This window comes from Parasteatoda tepidariorum, chromosome X2, assembly GCF_043381705.1.
Source record: "Parasteatoda tepidariorum isolate YZ-2023 chromosome X2, CAS_Ptep_4.0, whole genome shotgun sequence".
In the NCBI taxonomy this organism is placed as follows: Eukaryota; Metazoa; Arthropoda; class Arachnida; order Araneae; family Theridiidae; genus Parasteatoda; species Parasteatoda tepidariorum.
The window spans coordinates 39,495,924-39,519,985 of NC_092215.1; the positions used below are offsets into that span (position 1 = coordinate 39,495,924).

The window sequence follows — 24,062 nt, forward strand, 5'->3', positions numbered from 1 at the left end:
ATATATAAAGTCGCACAATAAAGAATAAAAAGAAGGAGAGAAAAACTAAGAAAACTAATTAATTTTATTAACTGCGCATTAACTACAAGTATATAGAACTCAAGAAATAAGTTAAAAAAGTATATATATATATATATGTGTGTGTGTGTGTATGTATATTCAAACATTTAATTGGATTAAGTCAAATAATTTAAAGAAAGGAAAAGTTTATTTTTTAAATACGGATTGCTTCTACATTTAATTCCACATGATAAATTTGAAATTTAAACGTCAAAACTTGACTGACTTTAAAGATAGCGATTTTTATTTATTGAAAATCAAAATCGCTCAATCGAATAACAAAAAGCTATGGATTTTTGCTTTGAATATAAAATTTCATTAAAATATTTTCGCATTTTAAAATCAGTTGACAGTCATAATGCATCAAAGACTTTAGTTTCTATCTTTTGCTGTGTACCTTGTAATCGAACATTTTTTTCTCCTTATCTTTCACGGCAAGTAAGTCGAAGATATTTCTTATGTCCTCCTCAAATAAGATGATAAGATTGTAAAAACACGAATGAACGTTCAATCACTGTTCAATATCTTATGGAGAATACCGATATCTCCTCCATAGAAAATGTCTCCAGGATACGGAAAAAAAGAAAAAGAAAGAAAAATCGATAAAAAATGCTTGCTCAACTTTAAAATGCTTAAACAATGGAGATTCTTATTTTAGAAATTTATTGACATCAATAAAAAAATTAATATTTTGACATATTTCATTTCTTTTTTACTTAACTTATATTTAAATAAATTTATTAAACGCCGATAATAATACCTTAACTATTTTTTTTCTTACGGCATTGCTCAGAATTATTAAACCATCTAAAACTACAAAAAATTATCTCTTAGATTCAAATAAAAAAACTTTTAAACTACATCGTATCTATTTCCCAACTTTCGCCAAGTAAAAAAATTTTGAATGATTATTTACTTTCTATTTGAATTTTATTTTAAAAATAGCTAAATTAGATGCTCAATGTTGATGTCAATGTTCACAGAACTAAATTACTTTTTTAAAATTTCCCTAGCTTAAATAATTTATCAATATAAAGGTCAATCAATATCACAGTGTAAAATTACGCATGCTTCAATCAATTAGAACTGTTTTTTTGCGAAATACTTCGAATAAAAAATTTAACATAATAAAAATAAACTGAAAAATTCAAAAACATTTCAAAAATTGAATTAAAAAAATTAATAAAATATTTTGAAAAAAACATTATAAATGCTTTTTTAAGTTTCGAATATAAAAATTAATTCTTAAAATAGAATGAAAGCTTTCAAAAATTTCTGTGTTTAATATCAACAACATTTGGATTATTGTTTGGAGCAAATTTGGAGCATATACCAATAAAATTGAAAGTGACCTTTTTCGATGTACCTTTTCTCAACATCTAAGCAAAATATTGCTTTAGGTTTTTGTCACACAATATTTACATAAACATGTTTATTCTGTAATAACTGTTAGTAAATAGTTTTGCAAAAAAATTTTAAAAAATTATGAGCTGAGAGCTTTTAATTTCATCACAATTGTTTCATAACTCAAAAAGTATTCTTTTTAACGTTAAAACATTATAACGTTAAAACATTATCAACATTATACATAATCTCGAGAATATCACAAAAAAATTTCAAAGCGATATCATAAGTTGTTTCTTACAAAAAATACATTGAAAAATATCAATTTTAGCATTATTTATGTAAGCAGTACCGACTTCCTTTAGTTTAATCCTAATATTTACATCTTGTAATTATATACAGTGACAGTGAATTTATCAATACTTAAAAACTGGAATTTTGAATAATGCAGAACAATAAGAAAATGTTTTTAAGGTATCGGAAGAAATCATATAATATGTTTCAACCATTTTGGAAAAGAAACTTTATTTGCTTTAATTTTGCTTTGAACGTGCTATAAAAATCATCGTTGGTACACTGAGAAAAAAATTCTGATAAAATTACCGTGCTCTATGGTAATGACATTTAAAAAAAACATAATGCTGGCAATAAATACCGAAATAAAGGGTATTTAAACCATATATTTAGTAATTGATTCGATCATATGGTAATGTTTTAACGGAAATTCTGTTTTTCAAAATTATAGTTCTTAATACCACACATTTAGTAAAAAATACAAAACTGCTAAGTAAATTTAACCGAATAAATTGTTTTTATACCATGCTCTAAGGTATCATGATTAAATTACTAAATTTTGCAGCAAGTACTGAATTCTAACACATTTTATATAAACAATATATAACTATTAATTTTACCAAACTCATTGCCAAAGTGCTTCTGTAAAAATTATCGAGCTTTGCTGTGCTCTCATAAAACCCGAAACATGATAAATTTTACCATATTCTGGTAGTTTGATCATACATTTTTCTTGTTGTTTTTTTCTCTTTTTTGCCACTTTCACGCAATCTGGTTTTAATTTACGTCAAAATCGCATTTTAAGAAAATCCGTTCATGTGGTAACGGTTTACTCGTAAATCTAGTTTTCAAAATTATCGTTGTTATATAAAACATTTAATAAAAAATAATAAACTGAGAACTAAAATAAGTTTAACCAAACACGTTGGTGCACTTTATTTGAATTTATTTTATTATTTATTTATTTAATTATTATTAATGTTTTCGTGTTCTTAACGAACAAACTTATTAATCCATTTAGAGGTTATGTAAATGGGCAAAGGAAGAATACTATACACCATTTCTTATGAAGAGAAAAATAAATTTCAAAACACAACTCTTTCCATGCCGGACCACAAAAGCATTTTAAGCCGGTAATATTGGTTTTTGGATTTAAAATTAGCTTTGTATGTAAATTTAAAACAGCTACTGAATTTATACGTGCTGGTATAATTGTCTAACAAAATATATGTCCATAACATATCATAATCTTTTAAATAGTATGATTGTTTCATGTCCAAGATTACAAAACGAAAACCACAGCAGAGGAAACAAAAAAAAGTAGTTAAATGTTGTAAACACATATTGTCATAATTTTTGGGCAGAGAATGGTAAAAACATGTAGCAATCTAAGTTTATTGAAAAATGAAACGAATAAATTCTCTAAATTACACCAAGCTTTCATTTGGGGATTTTCTGCTGTGTTTAACTAATCTTCACAACCTTAGTTTTCCCCTTGCTGCTGGATTTCGATCCATTTTTTTTCTTTTGAGATAGCAGAGTTTGGATATGTTGAATCTGAGAGCTACATTCTTCAAGCTTTTCTAAGAATTAGGCTTTTGATTTGAAACGAAAAACTCTAAAAAACACTGAAATATATTTGAAAATGATAACTTCTTCTGCTTTATAGAAGAAATGGGCAAACTTTCAACATGTTTTGCGAACCCAAAACACAATGCACCTGGTCAGGGTGGCACATAAATAAGGAATACTTAAAAACAACATAGCTCCCAAGAGAAATAGGGGTAAATAATTTGTAAAGAAAAACAAGAAGCCCGCAGTAGCCAAAAGGATGATGGTGTCTGAAGGATACATATAAGAGCAAAATACATCTGCTTGCGTAAAACAAGTGTGAAGAAAAACTGAGATCGTTTACTTCAGAATCAATAATTAAATGAATGAAACAATACTCAAGGCCTCAATATCTTATTTGTCAGAAGCAAAGAAATTTTTGACGTTACAAAAGATAAATTTATATGCTATGTTCTTTAAGTATTTACTTATCGATATCCATCTTTACCTTCTTCTCAGAAGCAAAATGAATTTTAATTTTCAAATAAAGGTTTCTGATTACAATCTTCTTTATTTGCAGTTTAACTCTAGCAAAATCCCTGGAAGGATAAATTTACTTTATCTAAAACATAATAGCAATAATAGTTATAGAATTCTACCAACGGAATAAAGTTTAGATTGCTATATAAATGAAACAGGAGCTTTTTCTGCTGCTACTTCAAATTCAGAGGTATACTTCTCATCAATAACAACTAACATATATTTACTAATGTCCCTTTCATCACATTACGGACATTTCTTTTTCGTACAAATGAAATTGTTCCATGGCTTATCTATTATTAAAAGTAAGCTGAACAGCTCTCGACATTGCACTCAAGTAAAGTGATAAAAAAGAAAGCAAAATTCTGCAACCAATCACTGTTCAGAATCTTATCAAAAGTATCCAGATTTTTCTCCAAAAGAAACATTTTCAAGTTTCTAGGGGAAAAAATAGAATCCTCAAAAGCATTTGTCTAACTTTAAAATTCGAAACAATGTAGAAATTCTTCCAAAGAAAACTATTTAAACAAATGAAAGAAAAACTCAAATAGTTCGTCAAGTTCTATTAAAGCTTTTTTCGAGAGAAAAAACGATTCCATTTAGATTATTTATCGCGTAAACGGAAGATAGAATTAATTGAATCACGGAATGATGGATTTTCTCAGAAAAAACATTTATATCAGAATGCAGTGTTCTTTAATTTCTCTTTATAAGCAAACTAAGCATATATCAGTGATAATAATTTTTTTTCAGCTTGAAAATAGTACTGTTCACTCTAAATACCTCAACTCAAATATATTTACCTTTACGACAAATTAATTAAGTGTCGATTTTTTTTAATTTGTTATTTAATGTGTTTTCTTTTCTTTAGTGGAGAAAGATATTGGTTTAATTACTATTTATGGTTAGAAACACGAAATTAAACTGTATTATTTTTATAATAAAAACATTATTTTACTGTTTTACGCATATAAAGTATCCATTATTAAAGTTGGTCTTTGTGAGTAAACAATTTTAAAACAATGCGACAAAAGAATTACATAAAAATTGAGTAGTTGCAGAGTTAAACGATGAGAATTTTGTCAAGCAGCAAAAAATAATTCCGAAAATCAACACTAGATGGCGATCATCACTCAACATTTATCTGCAGCATGGCATCCCAGATACCCTGACTTTGATTGAAGAAACTTATAGTTGAGGGGATATCTCCAAGATTTGGTCTACCATGACCTTATCATATCTATCTCAAACCAGCTTAACGCCCCATTCTGTTCGTAATACTTACCAGCATATACTACTTTTAACTATTGAACGTATTATTTCAAGCTTTCAGATAGTAGCAGTCAACATAGAATAAATCTTATTGAATATATTTTATAAACAGAAAAATGTTTTGTATATTAATTGTGATTATTTGTTTATGCTTCATATAATACTATAAAACGTCATCTAGCTGTAATTTTTTAAACTATTTTTTCTGTGTAAGTAGATTATGTTATTACCTAATTCTTATGAAATTCTTCACCATAGTTTTTCATACAGACCACTCAAAAATTTCAACTATAACTATGAATAACCTAAACTAGATATTTCTTTTTAACGGCTGGCACTGAACTTCCGTTCATCACCTCGGAAGATTCCGGAAGTGTTACTCATTTAACGTTACCCAGTGGTAACTAAATCACGGAGGCGAGCAACATTACCCACGCCACACTGCCACAGATACCCGTTCATATGGTAGGCGGCATTCACACATCACATAATAGAGAGCAACACACAAAGAGAAACATCCATGCTATAAGCGGAATTCGAACCCGCAACCATCGACTTCACAGTCAGGCACGGTGACCACTCTGCCACCTGGCCGGCCCTAAGCTAGATATAGGATAGTTGAAAAAAGTAGGAAGTGTTTTTAGTCGTGTGATAGAAAAAGACGTTACACAAATTACACAATGTTACATTAATTAATTATAAATCATAGCAGCATATTTTAGAATTTTAAATAAAAGAAGAAAGAAAAGAAACAAAATTGTTTTTTATGCAGAAATTTAAAAATTAAACAGTACTTTTTTTTAAAAAAAAATGTCAAAAAATTATAAATTAATAAATAAATTAAAAATCAACTGCATTAAAAGGGTCTTTTTTAATTTTACAGTGCTTTTCACTTTTTCTTATTTCCATAACAATTTTAAAAAATAATCACACACGAAATTAAATTGAAAAATTTATTGAGTGTTTTGCTATTGATTTGTATTGCATTTGATCTAAAACTGTTTTTTTTATTAAAAGCGGCAAATCCTATTGTTAGTTTAGGAGTCATATACTTTGTAAATAGTTTCTTATACTTAGTAAATGCATAAAACTCTTACAATTAAGTATTTATATGAAAGTATTTCCTTTTATTTTATTGTGAAGTCTTGAACTGAGACAGAAGCATTTCCACTTTATAAAAATGAAATCGTTTGGATGTCATTGAAATATTTCTTCTTTTTTATTTTACTTTTAACAATCGATTGTAAAAAATGCGAAAAAATTACATTTATATTCAAATCCCTCCTATTATTTTTGGATTACCATGTACTTCATAAATTGCACCTTATAATTTGTATTTCTTAATTGGACTTTCTTCATTTCTCTTTACTATTAACTATGAATTTCAAAGTTTTTTTAATAATTTTTTACGATTTTCAGAAGTAATTTTAAAAAAACAGTTAGAGCAGTTTGACTTTAATAAAGAGAATTTTAATGATTTTGCTATCATTTACATGATTCTTGCTTTTTAAGAAAAATAAAGTTTTTTCTAATTTTAACACTGGGTTCAATTTTAATATTATTGACCGAAGATCTGATTTCCTTTTTGTAGTTTTTCACAAGTTCTTAACCTGTGATGCTAATTTATTCTTTTTAATATTAAATAATCCTAACTTTATAATATATATATTTTATAATAGAAAAGTGAAAAGTCATTATTTTTCAGTCTTTTTTTTTTTAATTTAACAATGGGCTTAATTTTGATATTATAAACCACGGATCTAATTTCATTTTCGCAATTTCTCAAAAGTTCTTAAAGGGCGATGCTTATTAATTATTTTTAACACAAAATAATCCTAACTTAATAATATATATATTTTATGATAGAAAAGTGTAGAGTCATTATCATCATAATAAAGTTCATAATTTTGTTCATAACGCTATAGAATGATACCGTATCCTAAAAAATATAATTGACTCTAGAAACTAAATTTTTAATGTTCAAAAAGCTTTCAAAAAGCTCAAGAATAGAATTAATAAAGAAATGAATATTGATGAATAAAGAATTTGTTTTCCACTTTTAGCGATTAATACTTAAAATGATGCATTTCAGAAACGTATATTTTCAAAAATTGCATCAATATTTAATAAATACATCGAAGTAGCAAATTCGTTTTTCTAAAAAGCAATCGTCTCATTTTTTTTCAAGTATGTGCAATTAATGTATCGTATCCTGAATACCATAATAGTGTTTACGAGCTGCAATTAACATATAGCAAATATTTCACCATTTTTATAAATATATTTAAGAACTGTATTAATATATTTCAATTTCAAAGCAACTTGATTGTTTAAGATCTGCAACTTACATAAACGAAATATTTCATAATTTTTATAATTAAAATTGCTTAAAACCTATATTGATAGCTTCAATTTCCGATACCACAATAGTGTTTAAGAGCTGCAACTAACAGTAAGTAATTTTTTCAGAGTTTACTTTCACAAATATTTTTATAGTATGGCACAAAATTTATTAAACTAACATGGCACAAATAGTTTTATAATTTCTGTAAATATTTGAATTATAATCAACCAAAAAATAATATAAAAATTAACACTTGACATTAATGATATTATATGTATGTAAAGCATGTTTTTGTGTATTCTTGTTATTAATTTTGACATGTTTCCCTGCATTTCTGTAGTCTACTTGTGTTAATATAAAGCACTGCATTGTCAAACTTTAGAAACCCTTTCTGTAGAGCTCCTTTCCCTTGCAGACATTTATCAGTTAAAGAAATAAGTAAAATGTTAATTTAATAATGTAATTGATTCTTAAACAATTATTTTGAACAAAACTTACAGTTTCAGATAGGCTATATCAAATTTTTTTTCACTATCTCAGTCTAATTTGTTTACTAAAACTTAAACAATAATAATGCTTTTTAAATTCACAAAATATTCAGTAGTGCACTAAAAAATTAAGTAAATATTTTATTTTTTAACAGCAAATATTTTAAAGAAATTCAAAATACCATAATGCAGACCTGAAAATTACCACTCGTCAGTCGCATTTTGGCGAGTCAACAAAAAAAAGTGGCGCCTCAGATAAACAGCCGGTCACTTTTTCCATCGCCTTTTTTAAAAAAATTGTTTAATGATAAAAGTACATCATTGTAAAAAGAGACTCTAGAAAACAGTCTTATCATTAAAATGTCCATTGTCAAAGTTCAAAATTTTGATCCCTCAGAATCCATTATTTTGTGATGGAAAGATTTAAGCGGGGGGAATGTTCTATAACAATTCACACATTTCAAAGTTGTAATGTATAATTTCAAAGTTGTAATGTATACATTAAATGTATTTTGCCTCCCAAAATATTTTTACATTCAGTTCTTTAAAGTCAGTATGTCAGTACTAAATTTCGTCACATATTTATAATATTTTTGTTGTTGAATTGAATTTTTACAGCCGCAGATTATTTACAATAGGAGTTTTGTTTCAAAAATAAATTTAGTCTAAGCAACAACAAAAAAGTTCGCAAAAAGTGGCTATTAAAATAAAAGAACCTATCGATATCGGTCACCGACTCAATAGCTTTGAGGAAAAAGTGACTACTAAGTCATTAGTGTCTGCGGGTAACTGGTTAATAAAAGAAAATTTACATTTTCAGGTCTGTATGGAAGTTATATCTAGCAAATACTTCAAAATATAATTTTAAAATAGAATTAAGAAAGAGCAAGAAAACAAATGTATAACAAACTTTATAAGCCCATGAATTGCTACATCAATGAGATCAATAATTTTTGCAACTGAAGAATTAAGAATATAAAATACGATTCTTTCATTTTCTGAAAATTCATGCCATTTTTGTATTTAAACTTAATACTCACTATGAATTTAGACTTTTTTCATCTTTTACTTCAATAGAACGATAAAAGTTGATTCATATGGAAATAAAAATAAACTTTGGAAATATATCGAATTCATGGATTAGTCAGTTGATATATGTGATCTGTTGAGATATTTATAAAAAATATATTTGATGCTGATAAATAATTAAAATATATGTACTCAGTTGGCTTAGAGATATTGGCAATTGTAACTAAGAAGGAAAAAATATTTGGTGAAATGAAACTATAAGCTTATTAGAGGTGAAAAAGAAAAGAAAGTGGATTATTGAATGAAACAAGAAGTTTTTTGACAAACAAAGAAGTGTTGATATATTTAATCTCTTTTACCAATAAGAAAAGAAGAATTCGTTTATTTTATCAATCTCAACTCTCTAGCAGAAATGAAAAAAAAGAGCAGATAAAAAATGAAGAAATGTTTTTATGGTGCTTAAAGCCATTTTATTATGTTTGAAAGAATCAATATTTGTTAACTTTTTTGTATATTTCACGATTTTTTCGCTTGAGAAAGCCTTGAGCTTGCCCGGATAGAATTTAGCAACAGATAAAATGCCATATAAGTTACTATTTGAAAAAAAAAGAACTTACGTGCAGAGAAATGAAAAGAAGAAAACCAAAATATCATTTTTCTCACTTTTTTTTTTGCTCAACCAGTACATTTAACCAGTATTCTTCAACCTATGATCAATATATTCTGAAAGAATTTATAATAGCCTTAAAATCGACAATGCATTTCATGCATTGCAATTAAAAAAATGCAATACATTTTGCTACTTTTTTTTACATTTTTTAAAAATAATCTTAGGCAAAAATAAGAGGATTACCGTTAACAATGCATTTCGTTTGAAATATTTTGAAATTATTTGAATTAGGGCAGACCAAATTCAAATTATAGTATGGCAATTATGATTAATTTGGAATATCTCCCCTCCAGAAGTTATTTTAAAGTAAACAACGTTAAATAAACTTACAAATTAACCCTAGATGATTAATAATGAACTAACATTAATGGAAAATAAGTGTTAAATTAAAATATCAAACTCCTCTCACCTGCAGTGCATTCTATGTTCACAATATAATAATATGACTAATATTAGTCTAATATTAAAAGTGTTGGCTCTAACCGATTCAGAATACACTAGACTAAAGATAGAAGATAATTCTTTTTAATAATTTATGATTTACTTACTGGCATTTGCATTCTGTCTTCTACCAAATAAAATAATTTTTTTTTAATTTTGCTTTTTAAACCTCAAAGTAATAAGTGATGAAGGAGATTTTTATTTTAACCTANTTTTAATAATTTATGATTTACTTACTGGCATTTGCATTCTGTCTTCTACCAAATAATTTTTTTTTTTTTAATTTTGCTTTTTAAACCTCAAAGTAATAAGTGATGAAGGAGATTTTTATTTTAACCTACGGATTATATGTTTGCAAATATAAAAAAGAACACATAATTCGGATTGAAAAGGAAAGGGATTTTTTTTTTTAAATTTTCCTTTTAAACCTCAAAGTAATAAAGGATGATGGAGATTTTCATTTTAACCTGCAGAACAACACATGTATACAAAATATAAAAGAGGCACAAAATTCGGATTTAGACGAAAAAAGATTTCCTTATTCTTGTTTTTTTTTTAAATTTTTCTTTCTAACCCTCAAGCCAATAAGAGATGAGGGAGATTTTAATCGGCAAAATATGTATAAAAAATATGAAAAAGAGCACAAAATTTGGATCCAAAAGGAATTTTTTTTTTTTTAATTTTGATTTTTAAACCTGAAAGCAACAAGTGATGAAGGAGATTTTTACTTTAACCTACAGATTGTATATGAATACAAAATGTAAAAAAGCACATGAAATTCGGATTCAACAGGAAAATGATTTTCCTTTTCCTTTTTTTTTAAATTTTTCTTTTTGAACCTCAAGTCAATAAGTTATGAGCCATATTTTTACCTACAGATTATATATACAAATTTAAAAAAGAACACAAAATTTGGATTCAAAAGAAGAATGATTTTTTTTAAACCTCAAGGCAATAAATAATTATGAAGATTTTAATCAACAGATTATGCGTACAAATTCTAAAAAAAGGACATAGAATTCAGATCCAAACAGAAAAGGATTCTTTTTTTCTTTTAGGTTTTGCTTTTTAAACCTCAAAGCAATAAGGGATGATGGAGAATTTCATTTTAACCTACAGATTATTTATACAAAATACAGAAAAAAAGTAAATGTTCCTCTTAAAATAGAAAGAAGTAAAAAATGCCTCCGCATTTAGGTTAAAAATAACTTTTAGTTTTAACTTTAAAAATTACAATTAATAGGCTGGAAAATTCTTATAAAGAAAATGCATCTGCAATATTATTATAAATCAAAATATTCTCCTTCAATAAAAGATAACTGCAAGTAATTATTAAGTAATTCGTAAATAGTCCTCTCTCCTACGAAACTTACTATCAAAATATTACATGAAATAATGATTTCACCATTAGAATGAAATTAAATAATAATTCTATTTGTATTCTAACGAAAATTTAATGTTCTCTATCCACTAAAACTCTTTGATTCACCAGTGAAAGTACAGGAAAATTTTGACGAAAGACGAAATGTTATCTTTATTTTAAAATTAATATTTCTTTAAAATAGGGTTTATTTTTCATTTTTTAAATGTAAATGCAAAAGACTGTTACGTGTAATTTTTGTAAAACAATTTTAATTTGAAACATATGTTTAGTTTATTAAAAAAATTAATTTCAAAAATGATATCGATAAAAAAAGTTTTTTTTCACAAATGCAAACTAATTTCATTAAAAAAATAATTTCAAACATGACGTCGATAAAGAAATTGTTTTGTTTTTTTTGAAAATACAAACTAATTTAATTAAAAAAATAATTTTAAGTATGACGTCGATAAAAAATAGTTTTTTTTTCAGAAAATACAAAATAATTTAGTTTTAAAAAAAAGACTAGCTCTTGTTTGAGGAAAAGTTTTTCCCTTCTAAATTCTTTTTATTTCTTTTCATCAAAGTTGAAGAAAGTTTCTGGTTAAACCTGATCGAGATAAATAAGAATTAAAACTTCCAATACATGGGTTTCTGAAATTTTTGACAAAGCAGTAATCGAAGATATTTTTAAAGAGAAAAGTAATTGGTAGTATTCTCTATCTGCTTCAGGATATTCGACTGAAGAAGATTCCAGATGCTCAAGTCACTGTACCACCAGAACTGGAAGCCCTGTTTGGAAAAAATACCAACAAAATGTGTGGAGTTAGTCCAAGTGACATCGATAAATATTCTCGACTTTTATTTCCTGTGTGTTTTGTTTCGTTCAATATGATGTATTGGATCATATATCTTCACATAAGTGATACATTGGGGGATAGTGAAAATTTAGTAGTTAATTGATTGCTTTCATAGTGAGACAATACAATTTTTTTAAAAAGAACAATAATGCCAGATGATATCATTCTAAAGACATGCAAATTTCTTTTCTCGCCAACTTGGCCTAAATGGAACAATAGAAAGATGTTACAAGCTTAGACACTAACAGAAACTGCAACTTCCGTGGGGAATTTTTTTGATGATTGGATTCAGGATTGTGTATTAAAGTGACTGTGTAAAGAGTGGTTTATTATTGAAATAGAATATAAATATGAAATATAGAGTTTGACATATTTAACTGCACATAGATTCCAGGCATGTTAAATTATAAGCTACATTTTAGCCCTAGATCATGATATGAAGGTTGAAAATCTATGTTAAAAGTGAGTTAATTCCAATCATAGTTGCTACCTGAGCACTTCCCGAAGTTGTTCCAATATTTTAGATATTTTCTGCATGACATTCAAGACAAGCCATTATGGTACGAACAAATATTTTCTAAGAGCGCTGATGCTCCTTTTTAGATTGTTACTTACGTGTATTTTAGAGCATTTTCTTGTTGTGTTAAATATTGGAGAAATATATTGTTGACGTAGATGAAAGCTGTTTACCAAACTGCATCATTTTCTTTAACCTTTCACTAGGCATGCTAACGGGAGTCATCTTAACTTGCTCAATTGCAATTTCTTAGCAAATTTACTTATTGCTACTTATTTTTATAATTCCAGTAAGTTAATGGAAAACAAACAGGTTTTTTCTTTATTCCTGAATTAGCTTTTAGTATCCCATTCGTTAGGTGTACTCCAAAGAATTCCAGATTAAATTACTGTAAAATATACAGGTGCTCTAGGTTATTTTAACTTCTAAAGTATCGGTACTCAGGGTGCCGGTACTTTTTACGTAAAATCCAATTTTACCGGAACAAGTTACAGAACAAAAATCCTTATATACTGTAACTTTTACAATAATAATTACAGCAAATTCACTGAATTCCTCTAATTAAATAAATATTACTGTAAAAATTGCTTTGCAATATTTTAAGGTAAAAATAGATTTTATGGATATATTTCAACTAAAGTGCCGGTACTTTATACCGGAATTTGACCCGGAATTTTTTACTATGTGTCTTTTACTTTCTTCTCCATAAAATTCAAGAGCATTTATTTTTTATTTTTTAACCTTAATTTATATTGCATACAATTTAATATAAAACAATAAAACGTGCCTATATATTTCTCTTTTTTTTCGCTATGGAAATATTAGTTTTCAGTATTCCATTTGTTAAGTGTCCTTGATTTTCTTCTTCATTAAATTCAGAAACTTTTATGTTTTCTTTCTAAACCTTAATTTGTGTTACATATTTAATATATAGAACGTATCACAAATACTATAATATAAGCGTGGCTAGTTATTTTCTATTTTTTCGCTTGCGAAATATTAGTTTTCAGTATTCCTTTCGTTAGGTGTCCTTGATTTTCTTCTTCATAAATTCAGAAACTCTTACAGAATTTTTTTCTGAACCTTATTTTGTATTGCATATAATTTAATATAAAGCAATAAAAAGTGCCTAGTTATTTTTTTCCGTAGTCAAATTATTAGTTTTTAGTCCTCTATTCGTTAGATGTCCTTGATTTTCTTCTTCATAAAATTCTGAAACTTTTATTTTTCTTTCTAAACCTTAATTTGAATTACATATAATTTAATATAAAACTATGAAACATACCTAGTTATTTTCTTTTTTTCGCTATCGTACTATTAGTTTTCCGCATTCCCTTTCATACGTGTCCTTGATTTTCTTATCCATAAATTCAGAAACTTTTTTTTTCTGAACCTTAATTTGCATTACATATAATTTAACATAAAGCAATAAAACGTGCCTAGTTCTTATTTTCTTTCTTTTTCGCTATCGAATTAGTAGATTTCAATATTCCATTCGTTGAGTGTTCTTGATTTTCTTCCGTTGAAGTTTTAGAAACTTTCCTGTTTTCTTTTCAAACTTTAATTTATATTGCATGTAGTTTAATATAAATAATTGTACCTTTAATATAATTACTGTACGTAGTTCTTTTCTTTTTTTCGCTATCGCATTATTAGTTTTCTGTATTCCTTTCGTTAGATGTCCCTTATTTTCCTCTTCATTGAACTCGAAATCATTTTCTTAATATTATTATTTTGTTCATTCCACATTTTTATAAGACAGTCTGTCTTTTTTAATTTGTCAAATAGCGGTTGTCACTGCCCTTGCATCCTACTTTAAGAGGGTCACTTAACGCGGCTTAGTCCTTATACTCGTGCTGCTAGAAGGCATTATAATTAAGAAGCAATTACTAAAATTTGGCAAACTTGATATTTTTTTCTAGAAATAAGTTTACACTTTTGATTAATTTTATTATTTTTTTAAAGGTATTAAATGGAAATTTCTTAGAAAATATTAGTTTAGAAATGTACGAGGATTTCTGAAATATCAGCAAAAAAGAATCGCAATTATATTGTGAAAAATGTTTGGATTAAGTATTTAGAAAAATGATATCATTAAATCATTCTATACAATATAAAGAATATACATACCAAAATTTAGGTTCACTGGAACAGTTTTTATAGAAAAAGTTTCTTTGACTAAAATTTCTACCTTTGAGAAAAAACCACCAAAAAGAATGTTACATATAGCATAAATATTTTTAGAAAAATCTCAAATAAATTTGTAATAGCGAATAGCGCTATAATCAAAATGAAAAATACTTTACAACTGTTACAATTTTAACTTCATTATGAAGTAAAATCTAAATATACAGTTAAAAAAAATTCTGAATCAAATTACGGTGAAAAATACTGGCATCCTGACTACAACATCCGTAATATCTATTTTACCGTAAAATTCATTTTTACAGTAAAATTTTATACCGTAATTTTTATAGTAATATTTATTTAATTACTGCGATTCAGTGATTTTACAGTAAATATTACTTATTGTATTAGAAAATTACGGTATATCACATTTTTTGTTCCGTAAAATTTAACGGTAAAAATGCATTTTTCAGTAAAAAGTGCTGGCATCCTGAGAGGCAGTACTTTTTACCGTAATTTGATATGGTATTTTTTGCAGTTCAGTAGAAATCAGTGTATTTCAGTCAGTTTGAGTCTAAAAGAAACAAAATGCAACCTGGTTTTCAAAGATTAAGTCGAACTACGAAACTACATTTTATAAAATGAAACTCTAGAGCTTTCAAGTGACAAAGAATAGTATTCAATATACAAATACGGATGTTCATTAGTCTTATTTAAAAGTAAGAATTTTTAGAGAAAAAAAGTATACAATAGCGTGCCTAGTGGAAGGTTAATTACCCTATTGTAACTTTGTATCTTTTCATGTCTTTTTCTTGATCACTGTGTACCATCAATCACGTGATGCAATTAGTTCTAAACATATCACAAGAACTTTACACAATAAGGCATGTCAACGAAAGTTTTCTTTGAAGTTTCTATTGAAGGAAAATAACTTGTATCAAGATTGTAGCAATAGCATGCTAGAACCAACAGAACAGTCTATTGACCACTGAAATATAAATTCAAATCAATTTTTATGCCATGACGAAAATATTCAATACAATGTTTTTGTTAACTGAAATAATTAAAAGGAACAAAGGAAGAAGTTATTTTTGTTCATCAATTTTTTTTAAAGATAACTAGTTTTAAAAGAAAAGAAAACGAGCATCTCAAAACAGCATTAGGAAAGCGATCGCCTCTATGAATCGTAATTTTTATTGTTGTCGCAGGGAATGAGTATTTAGATTTTAAAAGTTTTGTATTTAGTTAGCTTTAAAGAATTGATTTAGATAAATTTCAGTTTTATGAGAGATATTATGCTATATTCTCAGTAGAAAACATTTTACTTTATGATAATTAGCATTTTAATAAAACATTTCTGAAAAAATTGTGTTTGTTCCTTAAAACACTTTGACATTTACAACTACAGAACTTTCAACTACAGAAATGCAGTGTTAAAGTTCCAAACAAAGCAAATTATAAGTATTTCAAAGAAAAATCAAAAAGTTATAATTGTGCGACTGTATTTTACAAAAAGTTATGATACTGTGGTTCAGATATAATACAAATTATGAAAGGCTTAGAAATTTCAAAACTTATAACACTGTAGTTCAGACATATAACACAAATTTATATACTTTAAATAATTATGATACCAAGTTTTAGGACCCGATCTTCATTAATACCTTTGACAATTACTACTTCAACTATAGAAGTGCAGTTATCCATTTCAAGCAAAGCAAATTATGTTTAAGTATTTCTAACAAAAATTACAACGCTATTATTGTACGACTGTAGTTTACAAGAAATTATGATACTGTGGCTCAGATATAATACAAATTATGAAAGGCTTAGAGATTTCAAAACTTATAACACTGTAGTTCAGACATATAATACAAATTTATATACTTTAAATAATTATGATGCCAAGTTTTAGGACCCGATCTTCATTAATACCTTTGACAATTACTACTTCAGCTACAGAAATGCAGTTATCCATTTCAAACAAAGCAAATTATGTTTAAGTATTTCTAACAAAAATTACAACGCTATTATTGTACGACTGTAGTTTATAAAAAGTTATGATACTGTGGTTATGATATAATACATATTATGAAAGACTTAGGAATTTCATATTGTTATGATACCAAGCTTCAGATACAATACAACTTATGAAAGTCTAAGAAACTTCCAATAGTTACTATGCTTCAGATGCTATACGAATTATATAAGGTTTAGAAACTTCAAAAATGAAATAACAATCATTTCTCCCACAAGTGCCATAAAATAAAAGTATTTTTCTCATCAAATTAAATTTATCAAGTTTCTTCTTCCATACCAACTCTACAAATATTATTATTTACTCTAATTAACTGATTGAGGTTTGATTAACTTAGGTTTGATTAATTGAGATTTGTTTAATGTTCTTGCATTCTAGGAACACATCAAAAACAAATGCAAAACAAAAAATAAAAGTATATTTACTTAATACTGATTTTGACGGAAAATCAACTGAACCCAACTCATTGAATATAGAAAACTATTTCCCACGGAGAAAAAAATTCTGCTAAAATTACCATTCTATATAGTAAGGACATTTCTTGTTAAAAATATATAAATAAGTAATAAAAAGAACATAGTTCTGGAAAATAAAACCAAAGCATACAGTATTTAAACCATTCATTTAGTAATGTCTACGTTTACACTGTAACGATTTACTGAAAATTCTAGTTTTCAAAGCCATACTTCTTATTTCTACTCATTTAGTAGAAAATGCAAAATTAAAAAGCAAATTTAATCGAAAAAAAATGGTTTTTATGCCATACTCTAAATTACCATGATAAAATTACCAAATTTTATCACATTTGTAAACTTTTATCACAGATTATAAAACCATATTTTACTGTTGCTTTTACCAAAATCATTTCCAAAACTCTTCAGTAAAAATTATCGTGCTTTTTGGTGTTTCCATGGAATCACAAACACGGTAAATTTAACCATATTCTGGTAGTTTTGGCCATGCTTTTTTCCTCAGTACATTTCTTACTTTTTATTAAAAAAAACACTACCTTAAACGGCATCATTGGACATTAACGAGTTAATTTTAAATTCGTCACTTTCAACAAAATATTGCATAGTAATTGATTATTAAACACAGTAGTTTTTAACATTCTAATTGTGATAAAAAAAAGTTCTGTTAAATTTACAAAACAGAGAACCAAATATTAAAACACAAATTTTGCTTCATCTGAAATTTCCTTACAAAGCGAAGTAAATTGGCATGCATTCATTTAAAAAAAAAAAAAAATTATCCATTTTCATTGCTTGAACAGTCCGGAAAGTAGTATAACAATTTGAGGAACATAATATTTTAACTAACTCGTATCCACAAAAAAAGTAGTTGCAAATCAAAACAAATTTATTTATATGTAGCATAAAAATTTGAGGAAACTAAATATTTTAACTAACTCTTATCCACAAAAAAGTAGTTACAAATCAAAACAAATTGATTTATATATGTAGTATAAAATTTGAGGAAACTAAATATTTTAACTAACTCTTATCCACAAAAAAGTAGTTACAAATCAAAACAAATCTATTTATATATGTAGTATAAAATTTGAGGAAACTAAATATTTTAAATAACTCTTATCCACAAAAAAAATAGTTTCAAATCAAAACAAATCTATTTATATGTAGTATAAAAATATCAGGAACATAATATTTTAACTAACTCTTATCTGCAAAAGAAGTAGTTGCAAATCATAACAAATCTATTTATATTTAGTATAAAAATTTGAGGAAACTAAATATTTTAACTATCTCTTATCCACAAACAAAGTAATTGCCAATCAAAACAAATCTATTTGTATTTAGTATAAAAATTTGAGGAAACTAAATATTTTAACTGACTCCTATCTACAAAAAAAGTATTTACAAATCAAAATAAATCTATTTATAGATTTTAAAACTATTGACCTGAATTCTAAATATTAGTCTATTAGCGCTTGAATTCATTTGAATGTAGCGATGTGGTTCCTATTTATTAACAGGTAATAGGTTCCTATTTAAAAGAAGTTTATATATTCTTCTATCAACTACCACTTAATATTTCAAGAAATGGGTAGATGGGTTATTTCAAAACAGCATTAAAGGTTTTATTGTGATAGATACTAAATTTATTCGCATTCCTATACTGGACAGAAAATCCGGAGTGAAAAAGAATCATAAGAATTATAGTCATCGTGCGTACAGTGGGCAAAATAAAAAAGGGATGAATATCTTTTAATCTAATGATTGAATCTTCACTTTCTAGGATCCAATCTTAAAGGTTCGAAGGCGTGACCTCAAATGTACTAAATAATTGGAGCAGACGATATTTTAAGTTACAAAATCAGACAAATAAAAGGTATATTTTCTGAATGAACAGCCCATTTTTTTGGCGGATTTGGATTTTTAACATTTAAATATGGGAATTAGTCACAATCTGGTAAATATTATTATAATGATTTAAAAAGGAAGGCAGTCTAAATCCTGAACCCCTTAAAGTTAATTTTACTTTTTTGAATATTTCGTGTATTTAGGGAACTTTTTAAGCGAATTTTTAAAAAAAATTTCACGCAATTCTGAAATTCGCTTATCCAAAATAAATTACTTGCAAAAAATAATTTTTTGTAAATATTTATTATTTTTACTATTTTATTTAACACGTTCACGCCGGGTGTTGCGCCTGAAAGCGGGACGGAAAAGAGAAAATACTGGTAGAAGAACTATTTCAATATTAGATAATATTCGGGAGGAGTTAATCTATTCTCAACTATAACAATTCACTGTAAGGAAATTTATCACGGCGAAGAAGCAATTCAATATTAAAATTGCATCCGTTAAAAACAATTGGTAGTTATGGATTTTTATTATTCCCGGAAAAAAACTAAAAAAATTAATTTATTTGTTACCAGTTTTTACTCCGGTGCGCTGCCCGATGAGACAATCTAGCGTGACCCTCCGGTGGGTCACCCCGGCGTGATAATAGTCGAAAAAATTTTGAAATGTAAGGTTAACAATTTTCACATAATTTTAAAAAATGCAATTCCAAAAAACAAATTTTGTGGGAAAATTGTGTGAAAAAAATTTTAAATTCGCTACAAAAGTTTTGAAATATGGAGAAATGAGTAAAAAATAAAATTAACAATAACAAAACTTTGGACCAAACTTAGGACTCCTCTCCTAATCAAGCTATTGTGAGTAAATGTCCCTAAATGTGGCTACCCCCTATATTTCGGGGGTAAAAAATTCGAATATTCGAAAAAAAGTGCGTTTATTCAGAGAAAGTACATTTTTAAGTCTGATTTAATAACTTAAATATTGTCTGCTATTTTTATATTTTGCCAGAGCCTAAAGGTATCATTGTATCAATTATCGTTCATTTATATAAATGTTTGATTTATTCATCTGCAATAGGTTTTAAAGTAATTCTAAATTAAATTTATAAATCCAAGATTTAAATTGGAAAAAAAAAGAAGTCTTCCAAAAATTCCGGAAGAATTAGCTGCAAGCGATTTCTAGATTTGCTTGTACTTGATCTCACCATCATTTCCAAAACTTGTTTTGATTATATGATTGATTCATTTGCGTACAGAGGTAGTCATAATCATTTTAAGTTAATTTTATAAGTCTACGAATTTAAAAGAATTTTTAAGTCTCATTACCACTTTAAACATAAAAATAAAAAAAAGCGAAGGACATTCCAAAAGTTCCTACGCACATGGAAAAAATAATAACTGCATCAATTTGATCATAAAGAAGATGAAAAATTATTTCAATATCAGTTTCCAGTAACGAAATAAATTTTCATATCTACCACCTTCTGATCTACATAGATTTACCTATGGAAAATAAAATATTCTGGTAAATACAAACATAATATTACAAAAAATTATGTTAGTAATACTACCACTCCTTAATTTTTTCCAAGTGCATTCCTTAGTAGTTGCATACTTGCCAACTTTCAAGCTTTTCGAAAAAGTGTTTTCCAAATGGTACGGTAAAGCCAATTAACTTGAAATTGTATGTTAGTGTTTCTTAAAAATTTAGCCAACAACTAGAAACACTATCAGAGACCTGGCAAGCCCATCATGTATAGGTTTAAATTATTCAAATAAATTATTCAAATGTAATGGTAGTCAAAAGCATTTTTAAGTCCTACTCATTTAATGAGGAATAAAATGTGATTCAATAAATTTTTTCACCACATTAAATATAAAAATCACATTTTCCGGGAAAACCGTAAGAGTTGGCAAGTATGCAGTTAGCAACTTTGTATTTGTTATCACTTAGTAGTTTCGTCAGGCAGTAGCTCATCTATACTATGTAACTTTTTCGAGATAATTCACAAAAGTGTATTTTGCGTTACGTTTTATACTCCTATAATTTGTGTCCAAGTATAAAAGCTTTGATGTAGTTAACTACAATTGTTTAAATTCATCTCGTTAAACAAACGCCCTCAACAAATGTTCTAATTTCAAACATTATTAAACCCTTTACAGATTTAAAGCCCGAAGCGAAGTCTATGAAACTTTCTTGGGGAAGAATGTTGTATAAACTTGTCTAGAAGAGACATTATGCAAATAAATACATGCCATAGCTGCTTTTGCAGACCATCTTATCGTAAAATGGCAGAACTTTCTTAGTTTCCTGAAGTTATAAGAGAAGTGTGGTTGTAAATCAATGAAAAAACATAGTTAGCCAGTAAATATTTATTCTATTAAAACGTTAATTATTCTATTAAATTATTTTATCTTATTCTATTAAAACATTAATTATTCTATTAAATTATTTTATGCTGGCACGTATTTGTGACAGTCGGCGCGAAAGGGTTAAATAACAAATTTTCTCAAATTAAAATGTATAACATGCTACTATTTTTTCATTTAAAAGCTATAAAAAAATTTAATTATTATAATGAATTATTATTGCTAATATTTTCTTAATATTTTGCAGATGTGGCATTTAAATTTAAGAACATAATATATTTCAAAATTTATTAAATTGATAAAACTTTTTTTGGTGTTTAAGGTGAACTTTTTAAACTGTACAGATCATTAACAGCAATTTTAATCTACTGGCAGTTACGTAGAGAGCCGTATTTCAAGCTGCATTTTTCTGCTCATAGTAAAACCAACTTCCCCGTGTAAATAGATGGAGCAACAATATATGGAGGAGAAAAATTGTCTTTTATTTTCCCCTTTAAATGCTAACCTCCCACGTCTCACGTGATTGCTCGTTGTTTTGTTATTACAAGGATGCCACAAGCTAATAAAAATGCAAAAAGTGGTAAAAACTCTTTTTTTTTTCCTTATTTAATTAATTTAATTATTCATTCTTAACTACTACCATGGCATATATTGTAAGTTACTCATACTTAGGCTGACAACAATATTTGTTTTCAGCTTCAATAAGTAAACTGAAATAAATATGTTAGAAAAAGTTGTAAATTTTATTCCCTATTAGAAGGTTTTTGATTTTATTAATCACCACTTTTTACACTTTTAGTCGCCTGTAGTATCCCTGTTATTAGCATTTATATTACAGAAAAAGTTAATTCTGTCTACCACTATATATTAATAAAAAAAAGTTTATTTGAGACCGAATATTGAGACATTGTGAATAAGAAACATGCTTCAATAAGTCACTATAAAAAGGTAAAAGGCCCCCTTGTGGGGCCTAAAAACCTTGAGAAATTTTAAAACTATGATTGTATATTGCCGCTTCACTACTAAAGTGGTTGTTAAGAGAAGAAAATATCCACTAAATTCAACTAAAGCATTTTTTTTTTCATTATTGAAATAGTAGTGTTCGGGACACATGAGGATTAACCCCTTGGGGACGGGTGATTCATAAAAGCATTCGTACAAAATCAGAATCAGAATGTAAATAAATAAAAAACGGTAGCTTAAATGTAGGCGATGCAAATTTGACAGATTTACTTTGCTTTTACTTTAATTATTGTTAGTTTAACACGTTCACGCCGGGAAAAGTGAAAATACTGGTACGGGAAAAGAGAAAATACTGGTAGAAGAACTATTTTGAATATTAGATAATATTCAGGAGGAGTTAATCTATTCTCAACAATAACAATTCACGGTAAGAAAATTTACCACGGCGAAGAAGCAATTAAATATAAAAATTGCATCCGTTAAAAACAATTGGTAGTTATGGATTTTGATTATTCCCGGAAAAAAACAAAAAAATGAAATTTATTTGTTAGCAGTTTTTACTCCGGTGCACCTCCAAGATGAGAAAATCTAGCGTGACCCACCGGTGGGTCACCCTGGCGTGAACGTGCTAATCATATATGAAATCAAATCAATATTAGTTCAAATTATAACGAAATAATTTTATTTTGAACTAAAGTAATGGTGAATTAAATAAATCAAACAATTAAAACCCCGCCCACAAATAAACTGATAAAGAACTACTTTGGTTACTAGTTTTATCTTTTTACCCTGATTGATATGGTTTTATGCTGGCACGTATTTCTGACAGTCGGCGCGAAAGGGTTAAAGCAAGGCGGAAAAGAAAAAAAGGCTGGCAGTAAAACCATTTCAGTTTTAACTTGTTTTCGAGAGGAGTAAATCAATTCTCTTCTTCAAACTATTCACCATCTACTTTTCTCAGGAAAGAAGCAATTTCATATGTATGCTGAAATTGTAAGAAAAATCTCGGTAGTTACCGAAATTTGATGTTTCTCGAAAACATTGCGACAATGAAATGCCTTTCGTACCAGTTTTTTCTTATTTCTGTTTTGGTACGTATAGGCTTTCAGTCCTAGTCGGACAACAATTGCTAATCCTAACGGTCGGCAAACTTTGGATTTGCTTGATTTGAGAGTTAGGTCAGCAGATTAAACGGGGATAAGTGAAGATCTTGAATCAAAAATTGCCGATAGCTGGGTTTAGGTAATGGAAATGATTTACATTTCACGTTTTTTAACTACACATGTTTAAAAAGATTATAACTTTCAAGCTTTAAGTTATAACTTAAACTCAAGCTCTAAATCTGATTTCAGTAATTTCAATACCAAGACATTTTTCTTAGAAATCCTGATAAAAAGCATTTCGTAAAAGCGCGAAATTACTTTTAGATGAGAAAACTCTAGCATTAGGACATTCTATAGCATCATCTCAT

At 27.3% G+C, this 24,062-nt stretch overlaps 1 protein-coding gene across 3 annotated transcripts in view; it reads left to right on the forward strand.

Moving 5' to 3' along the window:
* The window catches only part of LOC107442615 (gamma-aminobutyric acid receptor subunit beta-like), a 299,717-nt gene that overhangs the window by 259,753 nt on the left and 15,902 nt on the right, over nt 1–24,062 (forward strand). The window contains exon 8 of one of the 3 annotated variants that reach the window (XM_016056223.3): nt 12,126–15,068. The exons of the other annotated variants lie outside the window; for them this stretch is intronic. Coding sequence (XP_015911709.1) covers nt 12,126–12,356 — 231 coding nt within the window. The 3' untranslated portion in view covers nt 12,357–15,068. Of the gene's footprint in view, nt 1–12,125; nt 15,069–24,062 lie in introns of those variants that run through there. 3 annotated transcript variants of the gene reach the window in all.